The sequence below is a fragment of the Chiloscyllium punctatum genome, chromosome 22, assembly GCF_047496795.1.
Source record: "Chiloscyllium punctatum isolate Juve2018m chromosome 22, sChiPun1.3, whole genome shotgun sequence".
In the NCBI taxonomy this organism is placed as follows: Eukaryota; Metazoa; Chordata; class Chondrichthyes; order Orectolobiformes; family Hemiscylliidae; genus Chiloscyllium; species Chiloscyllium punctatum.
Window position 1 is genome coordinate 11598418 of NC_092760.1, and position 17488 is coordinate 11615905.

General features: G+C 48.5%; 1 protein-coding gene across 1 annotated transcript in view; it reads right to left on the reverse strand.

Annotated features, from left to right (window-relative positions):
• The window catches only part of creb3l1 (cAMP responsive element binding protein 3-like 1), a 401215-nt gene that overhangs the window by 17778 nt on the left and 365949 nt on the right, over positions 1-17488 (reverse strand). The window contains exons 8-9 of the mRNA XM_072591792.1: positions 4082-4150; positions 840-939 (exon numbers count right to left, since the gene is read on the reverse strand). Of these exons, the coding sequence (XP_072447893.1) occupies positions 840-939; positions 4082-4150 (169 nt within the window). The remainder of the gene's footprint in view (positions 1-839; positions 940-4081; positions 4151-17488) is intronic.

The window sequence follows — 17488 nt, forward strand, 5'->3', positions numbered from 1 at the left end:
AGTTGGGAGGTCATGTTGCAGCTGTACAGGACATTGGTTAGGCCACTTGTTGGAATATTTTGTGCAATTTCGGTCTCCTTCCTATCGGAAAGATGTTGTGAAACTTGAAAGGGTTCAGAAAAGATTTTACAAGGATGTTGCCAGGGTTGGAGGATCTGAGCTACAGGGAGACGCTGAACAGGCTGGGGCTGTTTTCCCTGGAGCGTCGGAGGCTGAGGGGTGACCTTATAGAGGTTTACAAAATTATGAGGGGCATGGATAGGATAAATAGACAAAGTCTTTTCCCTGGGGTGGGGGAGTCCAGAACTAGAGGGCATAGGTTTAGGGTGAGAGGGGAAAAATATAAAAGAGACCTAAGGGGCAACTTTTTCACCCAGAGGGTGGTACTTTTATGGAATGAGCTGCCAGAGGATGTGATGGAGGCTGGTACAATTACAACATTTAAGAGGCATTTGGATGGGTATATGAATAGGAAGGGTTTGGAGGGATATGGGCCGGGTGCTGGCAGGTGGGACTAGATTGGGTTGGGATATCTGGGTCAGCATGGACGGGTTGGACCGAAGGGTGTGTTTCTGTGCTGTCCATCTCGGTGACTCTATAACAGCCATACAGTCTGTTTGTTGGTTCTGTGTTAACTGTTCTGCATTGGTACACTGTGATAACAGGGGGTGGGTGGGATACAGTTGGCAATCTGCGATCTCTGCTGATACACCAGCAGCAGCCCAGCCCCCCCGCCTCCCCCAGCCCCCCCCGCCGCCTCCCCCAGCCCCCCCCTCCCCCACCCCCACCCCCCCCCCGGGCTGGGGGGGGTTCACACACACTCGGGACTTGGATCTTACCATCAGGCAGGTTCCTGTCTGTGTCGATACCACACGACAGGGACGGGGCACCTTGCCAGCCACTAACGCCTGCAGTTTCTGCAGCTGCTGCAGCAGGGTCCTGAAAGAGCAAGAGGTGGGCTTCATTATCAGGGTGTTTTACCAGCCGGCACAGCCAGGGGGGCGATGGTGGCACAGTGGGAGCTCGCAGACCGGCCTCACCTTCTGAGGGCGTGAGTTCAAATCCCAGCCCGACCCTTGGTGTTGAGTGAGTTTCCGATGCAATCGAATCCAACACGTGAATAACGGCGGAAGCATTTTGGAGGATAAAATCCCATCTCGTTCATTGTTTTTTTTACTTCGGGAAAGAAACTTTCCCTGCTCCGGCCTGTGTGTGATTCCAGATGTGATTGACTTTGTAACTGAGTGGAACACAGGGCCAATCTGAGAGGAGCAAATCCACATTCCATGGAGGGATACATCTAAAAACCTTTGGTCCAGATTTTATTCCCTCTCCCTATCCTGTCCTGTCCTGTGTAACACAGACGAGACTGGACGTCAAACAGGACTTGGCTGATCTGGTCAAACTAAAAAGGGGGAGATTTTCTAACTTTTTTTGCCTAGTTTCAGGGTAAACCAACATGCGACAGACTTTAGTGACGAGAAAATGATCCAATACCACGTGAAGCTGGAGACAGAAGCCACTCGACTAAAGACTGGCCTTGACTGAGCTCTCTGACCAGGAGTAATTGTTTTTTAATGCTCCTTCCTTACTGAAAGAAGTTTGTTATTACAGGTCAGGGGTCAGAGGTTTAACCAGCGGTGTTGCTACTCCCTGCCTTGACCTCCCTAAAAGAAATTAATGACAGACAGTTTCCCAGCAGTAGCCACCAGTTTAAACACCCAGACCCTGTGCCCCTAGCACAGCCCAAATCCTCTCGACAACACCCTCAAAGCCCATGGACTCCATCACCTCCAAGTTCAAAGGCAGCAGATACCTCACAAAGGGTTCCGAAGAGATTTCCCAGGATGTTGCCGGGTCTGCAAGGCTTGAGTTATTGAAGAAAGGCTGGGACCTTTTTTTATCACTGGGGCGTAGGGGGGTGAGAGGCGACCTGCTAGAGGTTTCTCAAATCATGAGGGATATACAGACAGAACAGTTGACAGCTGCCTTTTCCCTCGGATGGGGCATCTCAAGACCAGGGGCCACACTAAACTGAGAGGAGAGAGATTTTTAAAAAAGACTTCATTTTGCAGAGATTTCCTTACCCAGAGGTCGGCTTGAGTGCGGCAGTGGTGGATTTGGGGACAATGACGATGTTTAATACATCGATTACCTGAATAGGAAAGATTTGGTGGGGGATGGGTCAGGTGGTGGGACTAGATCAGTTTGAGATGACGGACTGGTCGGGCTGAAGGGTCTGTTTCCGTGCTGGGTGGCCCAGTGCCTCCAAGTCAGGTAGCCCTCCTGACCTCCTTCCCTGTCACTGGATCTCTCCACAGGACCATTCTGCACCCCAACTGCAGCAGTTTGTAACCAAGGTTCACTGTCACACCGATGGGGGAAGGGTAACACACTCCGAACCTTCGTTAAAAACCTGTGTTTGTTCCAGTGAGGTTGAGTAACGTTTCCAGCAGAGGGTAGTACTGTCCACATTCAGCTGTTACCCAGCATCACCAGGTGAAGTTCAGACATCAATAACAGTGCAGTGGGGGGGCTGGGGGGGGCTGGGGAGGGGGGCGGGGGGGGGATTTGTTCGGTGCTAACCAAACCTTTGCAACCCCCACAATTTGCAGCCGGTGGTTTGGGGGGGGGGGGGGAGGGGAGGAGAGGAGTCGTACTAACGAGGTGAACACCCAGCTCTCGAACAACAGGCGCGTCTGTGAACCGCGGGAGTCCGAGGTTCCGAGCCTCCCTTCTGCTCAGGGAGGAGGTCAACAAGTTGTATTTGTTTTCGGTCAAAGCGCAGGGAAGAGAAAACCTTTCTTTGTGTCAATTCACAGGTTGTGAGCACCGCTGGCTGGTGCTGCATTTATTGCCCTGAAGGTGGCGGCGGTGAGCTGCTTACGTGGAATCACCCAGGAGAGAGGAGGCCCTTCAGCCCACTGGTGGGCTAACCCACTTGAGCCGACCGTGCTGTTCGAGACGGAGGTCCAGGATATGGAGCCATCGACGCGGTGATAGGTTTCCCAGTCAGGAGGGTGGGAGTGTGTGGATTGGACGGGAACTTGCAAGGGGGATGGTATTCCCCCGTATCTGCTGCTCTGACCCAAGATGGAAGTGGAGGTGGGTTTGGAAGGTGCTGTCGGAGGATCTTTGGTGAATTCCTCGGGTACATCTCTGTCGATGGGACACACTGCTGTTACTGAGCGTCGGTGAGGGGAGTGAGTGAGAGCGGAAGGTAGGGGATGGAGGGGGTGGATTTGACCTTCATGTCACCTTTCACACGCCCCCAACGCCCCAACGCGCTGGACGGCCAACAGAGAAAGTGCTGTAGCGCCGGCAAGCACAACAGAGGTCAGTGCACAGCAAGATCCCAAGAGTGACAAGTGATGAATAACCTTTTAATGGGTGTCTTCCCTCTCCACACCAACCACGGTTCATTTGAAACCTGACAGAGGAATAATTACTGACTCTCACTCAACATCACTGCCTGCTCGCCATTTTAGATTTCTTCAGGGGATCTCACTTGGCACCAACTGCCTGTCAGAGGTGGTGACAGGCGATATATAAATGCAGCTCTCCCTTTTACCCTTCCCCTCTGATCAGTAGTTGGCTCAGAGGAGTCCTGTGAGAGAGATGGAGAGGGTGTTTGGGGGACAGGAGTATGGGGCGTGTGGCTGGAACATGTGGGGAAGGGGGTTGGGTTGAACAACTGGGGGGTAGGGGGGTGTTCCTGCACCCCCTACTGGGCAGGACAGGGTGCTGCGGGAGAGGGACAGCAAGAGGAGTCTGGGAGCAGACTGGAGTCCAGCCATAGCTGTGAGGGTGAGTTTCCAGGACAGAACGCGAGGGGGGGGTTGGGAGGTTAAATGGCTCAGAGTTTGGTCTAGTCAGCGGCGCGCTTGGCAACCTGCTCGCATTGATTTAGCACCTGTAACAGCCCGTGTCGCCAGACAGTTGGTGACATTGCAAAGGCCGCAGTAGGAGCCGTGTCCCAGAGCCTGGTCAAAGGGGAGGGGTGCTCCTTGAGGAGTAGGGGTGAGTTGGGGGGGTCTCCCCTCCCCTGAGAAGGGGAAGGACAGGGACACAGCTCGCTTACCGATTGACATTCTCCAGAGTCTCCACCTTCTTCCAGAGCTCATTATTCTCCGAAGTGTAAGTCTCCACTCTGTCGGGAGCAAAACAGGAGGGACAGTCAAATCAGGGGGTACAATCAAAACGGGAGGGACAGTCAAAACAGGAGGTAGAATCAAAACGGGAGGGACAGTAAAAACAGGAGGGACAGTCAAAACAAGAGGGACAGTCAAAACAGGGGGTACAGTCAAAACATGAGGGACAATCAAAACGGGAGGGACAATCAAAACAGGAGGGACAGTCAAAACAGGGGGTACAGTCAAAACAGGAGGGACAATCAAAACAGGAGGGACAGTCAAAACAGGGGGTACAGTCAAAACAGGAGGGACAATCAAAACAGGGGGTACAGTCAAAACAGGAGGGACAATCAAAACAGGAGGGACAATCAAAACAGGGGGTACAGTCAAAACAGGAGGGACAATCAAAACAGGAGGGACAATCAAATCAGGGGGTACAGTCAAAACAGGAGGGACAGTCAAAACAGGGGGTACAGTCAAAACAGGAGGGACAATCAAAACGGGAGGGACAATCAAAACAGGAGGGACAGTCAAAACAGGGGGTACAGTCAAAACAGGAGGGACAATCAAAACAGGAGGGACAATCAAAACAGGAGGGACAGTCAAAACAGGAGGGATAATCAAAACAGGAGGGACAATCAAAACAGGAGGGACAGTCAAAACAGGAGGGACAATCAAAACAGGAGGGACAGTCAAAACAGGAGGGACAATCAAAACAGGAGGGACAGTCAAAACAGGAGGGATAATCAAAACAGGAGGGATAATCAAAACAGGAGGGACAGTCAAAACAGGAGGGACAGTCAAAACAGGAGGGACAATCAAAACAGGAGGTACAGACAAAACAGGAGGGACAGTCAAAACAGGGGGTACAGTCAAAACAGGAGGGACAATCAAAACAGGAGGGACAGTCAAAACAGGAGGGACAGTCAAAACAGGAGGGACAATCAAAACAGGAGGGACAGTCAAAACAGGAGGGACAGTCAAAACAGGAGGGATAATCAAAACAGGAGGGACAGTCAAAACAGGAGGGACAATCAAAACAGGTAGGGACAATCAAAACAGGAGGAACAGTCAAAACAGGAGGGACAATCAAAACAGGAGGGACAATCAAAACAGGAGGGACAGTCAAAACAGGAGGGACAGTCAAAACAGGAGGGACAGTCAAAACAGGAGGGACAGTCAAAACAGGAGGGACAGTCAAAACAGGAGGGACAATCAAAACAGGAGGGATAATCAAAACAAGAGGGACAGTCAAAACAGGAGGGACAGTCAAAACAGGAGGTACAGTCAAAACAGGAGGGACAATCAAAACAGGAGGGACAATCAAAACAGGAGGGACAGTCAAAACAGGAGGGACAGTCAAAACAGGAGGGACAATCAAAACAGGAGGGACAGTCAAAACAGGAGGGACAGTCAAAACAGGAGGTACAGTCAAAACAGGAGGTACAGTCAAAACAGGAGGCATAATCAAAACAGGAGGGACAGTCAAAACAGGAGGGACAATCAAAACAGGAGGGACAGTCAAAACAGGAGGGACAGTCAAAACAGGAGGTACAGTCAAAACAGGAGGGACAATCAAAACAGGAGGGACAGTCAAAACAGGAGGCATAATCAAAACAGGAGGCATAATCAAAACAGGAGGGACAGTCAAAACAGGAGGGACAATCAAAACAGGAGGGACAGTCAAAACAGGAGGTACAGTCAAAACAGGAGGGACAATCAAAACAGGAGGGACAGTCAAAACAGGAGGCATAATCAAAACAGGAGGGACAGTCAAAACAGGAGGGACAGTCAAAAAAGGGGGTACAGTCAAAACAGGAGGGACAATCAAAACAAGAGGGACAAACAAAACAGGAGGGACAGTCAAAACAGGTAGGGACAATCAAAACAGGGGGTACAGTCAAAACAGGAGGTACAGTCAAAACAGGAGGGACAGTCAAAACAGGGGGTACAGTCAAAACAGGGGGTACAGTCAAAACAGGAGGGACAGTCAAAACAGCAGGTACAGTCTAAACAGGAGGTACAGTCAAAACAAGAGGGACAGTCAAAACAGGAGGGACAATTAAAACAGGGGGTACAGTCAAAACAGGGTGTACAGTCAAAACAGGCGGGACAATCAAAACAGGAGGGACAGTCAAAACAGGAGGGACAATCAAAACAGGAGGGACAGTCAAAACAGGTAGGGACAATCAAAACAGGCGGTACAGTCAAAACAGGAGGGACAATCAAAACAGGAGGGACAGTCAAAACAGGGGGTACAGTCAAAACAGGGGGTACAGTCAAAACAGGAGGGACAGTCAAAACAGGAGGGACAATCAAAACAGGAGGGACAGTCAAAACAGGTAGGGACAATCAAAACAGGCGGTACAGTCAAAACAGGAGGGACAATCAAAACAGGAGGGACAGTCAAAACAGGGGGTACAGTCAAAACAGGAGGTACAGTCAAAACAGGACGTACAGTCAAAACAGGAGGTACAATCAAAACAGGAGGTACAATCAAAACAGGAGGGACAGTCAAAACAGGAGGTACAGACAAAACAGGAGGGACAGTCAAAACAGGGGGTACAGTCAAAACAGGGGGTACAGTCAAAACAGGAGGGACAGTCAAAACAGCAGGTACAGTCTAAACAGGAGGTACAGTCAAAACAAGAGGGACAGTCAAAACAGGAGGGACAATCAAAACAGGGGGTACAGTCAAAACAGGGTGTACAGTCAAAACAGGCGGGACAATCAAAACAGGAGGGACAGTCAAAACAGGAGGGACAATCAAAACAGGAGGGACAGTCAAAACAGGTAGGGACAATCAAAACAGGCGGTACAGTCAAAACAGGAGGGACAATCAAAACAGGAGGGACAGTCAAAACAGGGGGTACAGTCAAAACAGGGGGTACAGTCAAAACAGGAGGGACAGTCAAAACAGGAGGGACAATCAAAACAGGAGGGACAGTCAAAACAGGTAGGGACAATCAAAACAGGCGGTACAGTCAAAACAGGAGGGACAATCAAAACAGGAGGGACAGTCAAAACAGGGGGTACAGTCAAAACAGGAGGTACAGTCAAAACAGGAGGTACAGTCAAAACAGGAGGTACAATCAAAACAGGAGGTACAATCAAAACAGGAGGGACAGTCAAAACAGGAGGTACAGACAAAACAGGAGGGACAGTCAAAACAGGAGGTACAGACAAAACAGGACGTACAATCAAAACAGGAGACACAGTCAAAACAGGACGTACAGTCAAAACAGGGGGTACAATCAAAACAGGAGGGACAATCAAAACAGGAGGGACAGTCACAACAGGGGGTACGGTCAAAACAGGAGGGACAGTCAAAACAGGGGGTACAGTCAAAACAGGGGGTACAATCAAAACAGGAGGGACAATCAAAACAGGAGGGACAGTCAAAACAGGGGGTACGGTCAAAACAGGAGGGACAGTCAAAACAGAGGGTACGGTCAAAACAGGAGGGACAGTCAAAACAGGAGGGACAATCAAAACAGGAGGGACAATCAAAACAGGACGTACAGTCAAAACAGGAGGGACAATCAAAACAGGAGGGACAGTCAAAAAAGGGGGTACAGTCAAAACAGGAGGGACAATCAAAACAAGAGGGACAAACAAAACAGGAGGGACAGTCAAAACAGGTAGGGACAATCAAAACAGGGGGTACAGTCAAAACAGGAGGTACAGTCAAAACAGGAGGGACAGTCAAAACAGCGGGTACAGTCTAAACAGGAGGTACAGTCAAAACAAGAGGGACAGTCAAAACAGGAGGGACAATCAAAACAGGGGGTACAGTCAAAACAGGGGTACAGTCAAAACAGGGGGTACAGTCAAAACAGGAGGGACAGTCAAAACAGGGGGTACAGTCAAAACAGGGGGTACAGTCAAAACAGGAGGGACAGTCAAAACAGCAGGTACAGTCTAAACAGGAGGTACAGTCAAAACAAGAGGGACAGTCAAAACAGGAGGGACAATTAAAACAGGGGGTACAGTCAAAACAGGGTGTACAGTCAAAACAGGCGGGACAATCAAAACAGGAGGGACAGTCAAAACAGGAGGGACAATCAAAACAGGAGGGACAGTCAAAACAGGTAGGGACAATCAAAACAGGCGGTACAGTCAAAACAGGGGGTACAGTCAAAACAGGGGGTACAGTCAAAACAGGAGGGACAGTCAAAACAGGAGGGACAATCAAAACAGGAGGGACAGTCAAAACAGGTAGGGACAATCAAAACAGGCGGTACAGTCAAAACAGGAGGGACAATCAAAACAGGAGGGACAGTCAAAACAGGGGGTACAGTCAAAACAGGAGGTACAGTCAAAACAGGACGTACAGTCAAAACAGGAGGTACAATCAAAACAGGAGGTACAATCAAAACAGGAGGGACAGTCAAAACAGGAGGTACAGACAAAACAGGAGGGACAGTCAAAACAGGGGGTACAGTCAAAACAGGGGGTACAGTCAAAACAGGAGGGACAGTCAAAACAGCAGGTACAGTCTAAACAGGAGGTACAGTCAAAACAAGAGGGACAGTCAAAACAGGAGGGACAATCAAAACAGGGGGTACAGTCAAAACAGGGTGTACAGTCAAAACAGGCGGGACAATCAAAACAGGAGGGACAGTCAAAACAGGAGGGACAATCAAAACAGGAGGGACAGTCAAAACAGGTAGGGACAATCAAAACAGGCGGTACAGTCAAAACAGGAGGGACAATCAAAACAGGAGGGACAGTCAAAACAGGGGGTACAGTCAAAACAGGGGGTACAGTCAAAACAGGAGGGACAGTCAAAACAGGAGGGACAATCAAAACAGGAGGGACAGTCAAAACAGGTAGGGACAATCAAAACAGGCGGTACAGTCAAAACAGGAGGGACAATCAAAACAGGAGGGACAGTCAAAACAGGGGGTACAGTCAAAACAGGAGGTACAGTCAAAACAGGAGGTACAGTCAAAACAGGAGGTACAATCAAAACAGGAGGTACAATCAAAACAGGAGGGACAGTCAAAACAGGAGGTACAGACAAAACAGGAGGGACAGTCAAAACAGGAGGTACAGACAAAACAGGACGTACAATCAAAACAGGAGACACAGTCAAAACAGGACGTACAGTCAAAACAGGGGGTACAATCAAAACAGGAGGGACAATCAAAACAGGAGGGACAGTCACAACAGGGGGTACGGTCAAAACAGGAGGGACAGTCAAAACAGGGGGTGCAGTCAAAACAGGGGGTACAATCAAAACAGGAGGGACAATCAAAACAGGAGGGACAGTCAAAACAGGGGGTACGGTCAAAACAGGAGGGACAGTCAAAACAGAGGGTACGGTCAAAACAGGAGGGACAGTCAAAACAGAGGGTACAGTCAAAACAGGGGGTACAATCAAAACAGGAGGGTCAGTCAAAACAGGACGTACAGTCAAAACAGGGGGTACAATCAAAACAGGAGGGACAGTCAAAACAGGGGGTACAGTCAAAACAGGGGGTACAGTCAAAACAGGGGGTACAATCAAAACAGGAGGGACAGTCAAAACAGGAGGGACAATCAAAACAGGAGGGACAATCAAAACAGGACGTACAGTCAAAACAGGAGGGACAATCAAAACAGGAGGGACAGTCAAAACAGGGGGTACAATCAAAACAGGAGGGACAGTCAAAACAGGAGGGACAATCAAAACAGGAGGGACAATCAAAACAGGACGTACAGTCAAAACAGGAGGGACAATCAAAACAGGAGGGACAATCAAAACAGGGGGTACAGTCAAAACAGGAGGTACAGTCAAAACAGGAGGGACAATCAAAACAGGAGGGACAGTCAAAACAGGAGGGATAATCAAAACAGGGGGTACAGTCAAAACAGGAGGGACAATCAAAACAGGAGGGACAGTCAAAACAGGAGGGATAATCAAAACAGGAGGGACAGTCAAAACAGGAGGGACAATCAAAACATGAGGGACAGTCAAAACAGGAGGTACAGTCAAAACAGGAGGGACAGTCAAAACAGGAGGGACAGTCAAAACAGGAGGGACAGTCAAAACAGGGGGTACAGTCAAAACAGGAGGGATAATCAAAACAGGAGGGACAGTCAAAACAGGAGGGACAGTCAAAACAGGAGGGACAGTCAAAACAGGAGGGACAATCAAAACAGGGGGTACAGTCAAAACAGGAGGGACAAACAAAACAGGAGGGACAATCAAAACAGGAGGGACAGCCAAAACAGGAGGGACAATCAAAACAGGAGGGACAGTCAAAACAGGAGGGACAATCAAAACAGGAGGGACAGTCAAAACAGGAGGGACAGTCAAAACAGGAGGGACAGTCAAAACAGGAGGGACAATCAAAACAGGAGGGATAATCAAAACAGGAGGGACAGTCAAAACAGGAGGGACAGTCAAAACAGGAGGGACAGTAAAAGCAGGAGGGACAGTCAAAACAGGAGGGACAGTCAAAACAGGAGGGACAGTAAAAGCAGGAGGGACAGTAAAAGCAGGAGGGACAGTCAAAACAGGAGGGACAGTCAAAACAGGAGGGACAGTAAAAGCAGGAGGGACAGTCAAAACAGGAGGGACAGTCAAAACAGGAGGGACAGTCAAAACAGGAGGGACAATCAAAACAGGAGGGACAATCAAAACAGGAGGGACAGTCAAAACAGGAGGGATAATCAAAACAGGAGGGATAATCAAAACAGGAGGGACAGTCAAAACAGGAGGGACAATCAAAACAGGAGGGACAGTCAAAACAGGAGGGATAATCAAAACAGGAGGGACAGTCAAAACAGGAGGGACAGTCAAAACAGGAGGGACAATCAAAACAGGGGGTACAGTCAAAACAGGAGGGACAATCAAAACAGGGGGTACAGTCAAAACAGGAGGGACAGTCAAAACAGGAGGGACAGTCAAAACAGGAGGGACAATCAAAACAGGAGGGACAGTCAAAACAGGAGGGACAATCAAAACAGGGGGTACAGTCAAAACAGGGGGTACAGTCAAAACAGGAGGGACAGTCAAAACAGGAGGGATAATCAAAACAGGAGGGACAATCAAAACAGGAGGGATAATCAAAACAGGAGGGATAATCAAAACAGGAGGGACAATCAAAACAGGAGGGACAGTCAAAACAGGAGGGACAGTCAAAACAGGAGGGACAGTCAAAACAGGAGGGACAATCAAAACAGGAGGGACAATCAAAACAGGAGGGACAGTCAAAACAGGAGGGACAATCAAAACAGGAGGGACAGTCAAAACAGGAGGGACAGTCAAAACAGGAGGGACAGTCAAAACAGGAGGGACAGTCAAAACAGGAGGGACAGTCAAAACAGGAGGGACAATCAAAACAGGAGGGACAGTCAAAACAGGAGGGATAATCAAAACAGGAGGGATAATCAAAACAGGAGGGACAGTCAAAACAGGAGGGACAGTCAAAACAGGAGGGATAATCAAAACAGGAGGGATAATCAAACCGGAGGGATAATCAAAACAGGAGGGACAGTCAAAACAGGAGGGACAATCAAAACAGGAGGGACAGTAAAAGCAGGAGGGACAATCAAAACAGGAGGGACAGTAAAAGCAGGAGGGATAATCAAAACAGGAGGGATAATCAAAACAGGAGGGACAGTCAAAACAGGAGGGACAATCAAAACAGGAGGGACAGTCAAAACAGGAGGGATAATCAAAACAGGAGGGATAATCAAAACAGGAGGGACAGTCAAAACAGGAGGGACAATCAAAACAGGAGGGACAGTCAAAACAGGAGGGACAATCAAAACAGGAGGGACAGTCAAAACAGGAGGGACAGTCAAAACAGGAGGGACAGTCAAAACAGGAGGGACAGTCAAAACAGGGGGTACAGTCAAAACAGGAGGGATAATCCAAACAGGAGGGACAGTCAAAACAGGAGGGACAATCAAAACAGGGGGTACAGTCAAAACAGGAGGGACAGTCAAAACAGGAGGGACAGTCAAAACAGGAGGGACAGTCAAAACAGGAGGGACAATCAAAACAGGGGGTACAGTCAAAACAGGAGGGACAGTCAAAACAGGAGGGACAATCAAAACAGGAGGGATAATCAAAACAGGAGGGACAGTCAAAACAGGAGGGACAATCAAAACAGGAGGGACAATCAAAACAGGAGGGACAATCAAAACAGGAGGGATAATCAAAACAGGAGGGATAATCAAAACAGGAGGGACAATCAAAACAGGAGGGACTGTCAAAACAGGGGGTACAGTCAAAACAGGAGGGACAATCAAAACAGGAGGGATAATCAAGACAGGAGGGATAATCAAAACAGGAGGGATAATCAAAACAGGAGGGACAGTCAAAACAGGGGGTACAGTCAAAACAGGAGGGACAATCAAAACAGGAGGGATAATCAAAACAGGAGGGATAATCAAAACAGGAGGGACTGTCAAAACAGGGGGTACAATCAAAACAGGAGGGACAGTCAAAACAGGAGGGACAGTCAAAACAGGAGGGACAATCAAAACAGGAGGGACAGTCAAAACAGGGGGTACAGTCAAAACAGGGGGTACAGTCAAAACAGGGGGTACAGTCAAAACAGGAGGGACAGTCAAAACAGGGGGTACAGTCAAAACAGGGGGTACAGTCAAAACAGGAGGGACAGTCAAAACAGCGGGTACAGTCTAAACAGGAGGTACAGTCAAAACAAGAGGGACAGTCAAAACAGGAGGGACAATCAAAACAGGGGGTACAGTCAAAACAGGGGGTACAGTCAAAACAGGCGGGACAATCAAAACAGGAGGGACAGTCAAAACAGGAGGGACAATCAAAACAGGAGGGACAGTCAAAACAGGTAGGGACAATCAAAACAGGCGGTACAGTCAAAACAGGAGGGACAATCAAAACAGGAGGGACAGTCAAAACAGGGGGTACAGTCTAAACAGGAGGTACAGTCAAAACAAGAGGGACAGTCAAAACAGGAGGGACAATCAAAACAGGGGGTACAGTCAAAACAGGAGGTACAGTCAAAACAGGACGTACAGTCAAAACAGGAGGTACAATCAAAACAGGAGGGACAGTCAAAACAGGAGGTACAGACAAAACAGCAGGGACAGTCAAAACAGGAGGTACAGACAAAACAGGACGTACAATCAAAACAGGAGACACAGTCAAAACAGGACGTACAGTCAAAACAGGGGGTACAATCAAAACAGGAGGGACAATCAAAACAGGAGGGACAGTCACAACAGGGGGTACGGTCAAAACAGGAGGGACAGTCAAAACAGGGGGTACAGTCAAAACAGGGGGTACAATCAAAACAGGAGGGACAGTCAAAACAGGAGGGACAGTCAAAACAGGGGGTACGGTCAAAACAGGAGGGACAGTCAAAACAGAGGGTACGGTCAAAACAGGAGGGACAGTCAAAACAGGACGTACAGTCAAAACAGGGGGTACAATCAAAACAGGAGGGACAGTCAAAACAGGAGGGACAATCAAAACAGGAGGGACAATCAAAACAGGACGTACAGTCAAAACAGGAGGGACAATCAAAACAGGAGGGACAGTCAAAACAGGGGGTACAATCAAAACAGGAGGGACAGTCAAAACAGGAGGGACAATCAAAACAGGAGGGACAGTCAAAACAGGGGGTACAATCAAAACAGGAGGGACAGTCAAAACAGGAGGGACAATCAAAACAGGAGGGACAATCAAAACAGGACGTACAGTCAAAACAGGAGGGACAATCAAAACAGGAGGTACAGTCAAAACAGGAGGGACAATCAAAACAGGAGGGACAATCAAAACAGGGGGTACAGTCAAAACAGGAGGTACAGTCAAAACAGGAGGGACAATCAAAACAGGGGGTACAATCAAAACAGGAGGGACAGTCAAAGCAGGAGGGACAATCAAAACAGGAGGGACAATCAAAACAGGAGGGACAGTCAAAACAGGAGGGACAATCAAAACAGGAGGGACAATCAAAACAGGAGGGATAATCAAAACAGGGGGTACAGTCAAAACAGGAGGGACAGTCAAAACAGGAGGGACAGTCAAAACAGGAGGTACAGACAAAACAGGAGGGACAGTCAAAACAGGGGGTACAGTCAAAACAGGAGGGACAATCAAAACAGGAGGGACAATCAAAACAGGAGGGACAATCAAAACAGGGGGTACAGTCAAAACAGGAGGGACAGTCAAAACAGGGGGTACAGTCAAAACAGGAGGGACAATCAAAACAGGAGGGACAGTCAAAACAGGAGGGACAGTCAAAACAGGAGGGACAGTCAAAACAGGAGGGACAATCAAAACAGGGGGTACAATCAAAACAGGAGGGACAATCAAAACAGGAGGGACAATCAAAACAGGGGGTACAGTCAAAACAGGAGGGACAATCAAAACAGGAGGGACAGTCAAAACAGGAGGGACAATCAAAACAGGGGGTACAGTCAAAACAGGAGGGACAGTCAAAACATGGGGTACAGTCAAAACAGGAGGGATAATCAAAACAGGAGGGACAGTCAAAACAGGAGGGACAGTCAAAACATGGGGTACAGTCAAAACAGGAGGGATAATCAAAACAGGAGGGACAGTCAAAACAGGAGGGACAATCAAAACAGGGGGTACAGTCAAAACAGGAGGGACAGTCAAAACAGGAGGGACAATCAAAACAGGAGGGACAATCAAAACAGGGGGTACAGTCAAAACAGGAGGGACAATCAAAACAGGAGGGACAATCAAAACAGGAGGGACAGTCAAAACAGGAGGGACAGTCAAAACAGGAGGGACAATCAAAACAGGAGGGATAATCAAAACAGGAGGGACAGTCAAAACAGGAGGGACAATCAAAACAGGAGGGACAGTCAAAACAGGAGGGATAATCAAAACAGGAGGGACAATCAAAACAGGAGGGATAATCAAAACAGGAGGGACAGTCAAAACAGGGGGTACAGTCAAAATAGGAGGGACAATCAAAACAGGAGGGATAATCAAAACAGGAGGGATAATCAAAACAGGAGGGATAATCAAAACAGGAGGGACAGTCAAAACAGGGGGTACAGTCAAAACAGGAGGGACAGTCAAAACAGGAGGGACAATCAAAACAGGAGGGACAGTCAAAACAGGAGGGACAGTCAAAACAGGAGGGACAATCAAAACAGGAGGGACAGTCAAAACAGGGAGTACAGTCAAAACAGGGGGTACAGTCAAAACAGGGGGTACAGTCAATACAGGAGGGACAGTCAAAACAGGGGGTACAGTCAAAACAGGGGGTACAGTCAAAACAGGAGGGACAGTCAAAACAGCGGGTACAGTCTAAACAGGAGGTACAGTCAAAACAAGAGGGACAGTCAAAACAGGAGGGACAATCAAAACAGGGGGTACAGTCAAAACAGGGGGTACAGTCAAAACAGGCGGGACAATCAAAACAGGAGGGACAGTCAAAACAGGAGGGACAATCAAAACAGGAGGGACAGTCAAAACAGGTAGGGACAATCAAAACAGGCGGTACAGTCAAAACAGGAGGGACAATCAAAACAGGAGGGATAGTCAAAACAGGGGGTACAGTCAAAACAGGGGGTACAGTCAAAACAGGAGGGACAGTCAAAACAGCGGGTACAGTCTAAACAGGAGGTACAGTCAAAACAAGAGGGACAGTCAAAACAGGAGGGACAATCAAAACAGGGGGTACAGTCAAAACAGGACGTACAGTCAAAACAGGACGTACAGTCAAAACAGGAGGTACAATCAAAACAGGAGGGACAGTCAAAACAGGAGGTACAGACAAAACAGGAGGGACAGTCAAAACAGGAGGTACAGACAAAACAGGACGTACAATCAAAACAGGAGACACAGTCAAAACAGGACGTACAGTCAAAACAGGGGGTACAATCAAAACAGGAGGGACAATCAAAACAGGAGGGACAGTCACAACAGGGGGTACGGTCAAAACAGGAGGGACAGTCAAAACAGGGGGTACAGTCAAAACAGGGGGTACAATCAAAACAGGAGGGACAATCAAAACAGGAGGGACAGTCAAAACAGGGGGTACGGTCAAAACAGGAGGGACAGTCAAAACAGAGGGTACGGTCAAAACAGGAGGGACAGTCAAAACAGGACGTACAGTCAAAACAGGGGGTACAATCAAAACAGGAGGGACAGTCAAAACAGGACGTACAGTCAAAACAGGGGGTACAATCAAAACAGGAGGGACAGTCAAAACAGGGGGTACAGTCAAAACAGGGGGTACAATCAAAACAGGAGGGACAGTCAAAACAGGAGGGACAATCAAAACAGGAGGGACAATCAAAACAGGACGTACAGTCAAAACAGGAGGGACAATCAAAACAGGAGGGACAGTCAAAACAGGGGGTACAATCAAAACAGGAGGGACAGTCAAAACAGGAGGGACAATCAAAACAGGAGGGACAGTCAAAACAGGGGGTACAATCAAAACAGGAGGGACAATCAAAACAGGAGGGACAGTCAAAACAGGGGGTACAATCAAAACAGGAGGGACAGTCAAAACAGGGGGTACAATCAAAACAGGAGGGACAATCAAAACAGGAGGGACAATCAAAACAGGACGTACAGTCAAAACAGGAGGGACAATCAAAACAGGAGGTACAGTCAAAACAGGAGGGACAATCAAAACAGGAGGGACAATCAAAACAGGGGGTACAGTCAAAACAGGAGGTACAGTCAAAACAGGAGGGACAATCAAAACAGGGGGTACAATCAAAACAGGAGGGACAGTCAAAACAGGAGGGACAATCAAAACAGGAGGGATAATCAAAACAGGAGGGATAATCAAAACAGGAGGGACAGTCAAAACAGGGGGTACAGTCAAAACAGGAGGGACAGTCAAAACAGGAGGGACAATCAAAACAGGAGGTACAATCAAAACAGGAGGGACAGTCAAAACAGGAGGGACAGTCAAAACAGGAGGGACAATCAAAACAGGAGGGACAGTCAAAACAGGAGGGACAGTCAAAACAGGAGGGACAATCAAAACAGGAGGGACAGTCAAAACAGGAGGGACAGTCAAAACAGGAGGGATAATCAAAACAGGAGGGACAATCAAAACAGGAGGGACAGACAAAACAGCCGATACAACATGTCTACACCAACCCTCCGAAGAGTAAACCACCCAGATCCATTTTCCTACCTACACTACAGGCAATGTAGCATGGCCAATTCACTCTGACCTGCACATCGTTTGGACTGTGGGAGGAAACCGGGGAACCCAGAGGAAACCCACGCAGACACGGGGAGAATATCCAAACTCCACACAGAGAGTCGCCCGAGGCTGGGATCGAACCTGGGACCCTGGTGCTGTGAGGCAGCAGTGCTAACCACTGAGTCACTCCATGTGCCCTGTGTTGACATGTCGGAAAACCTA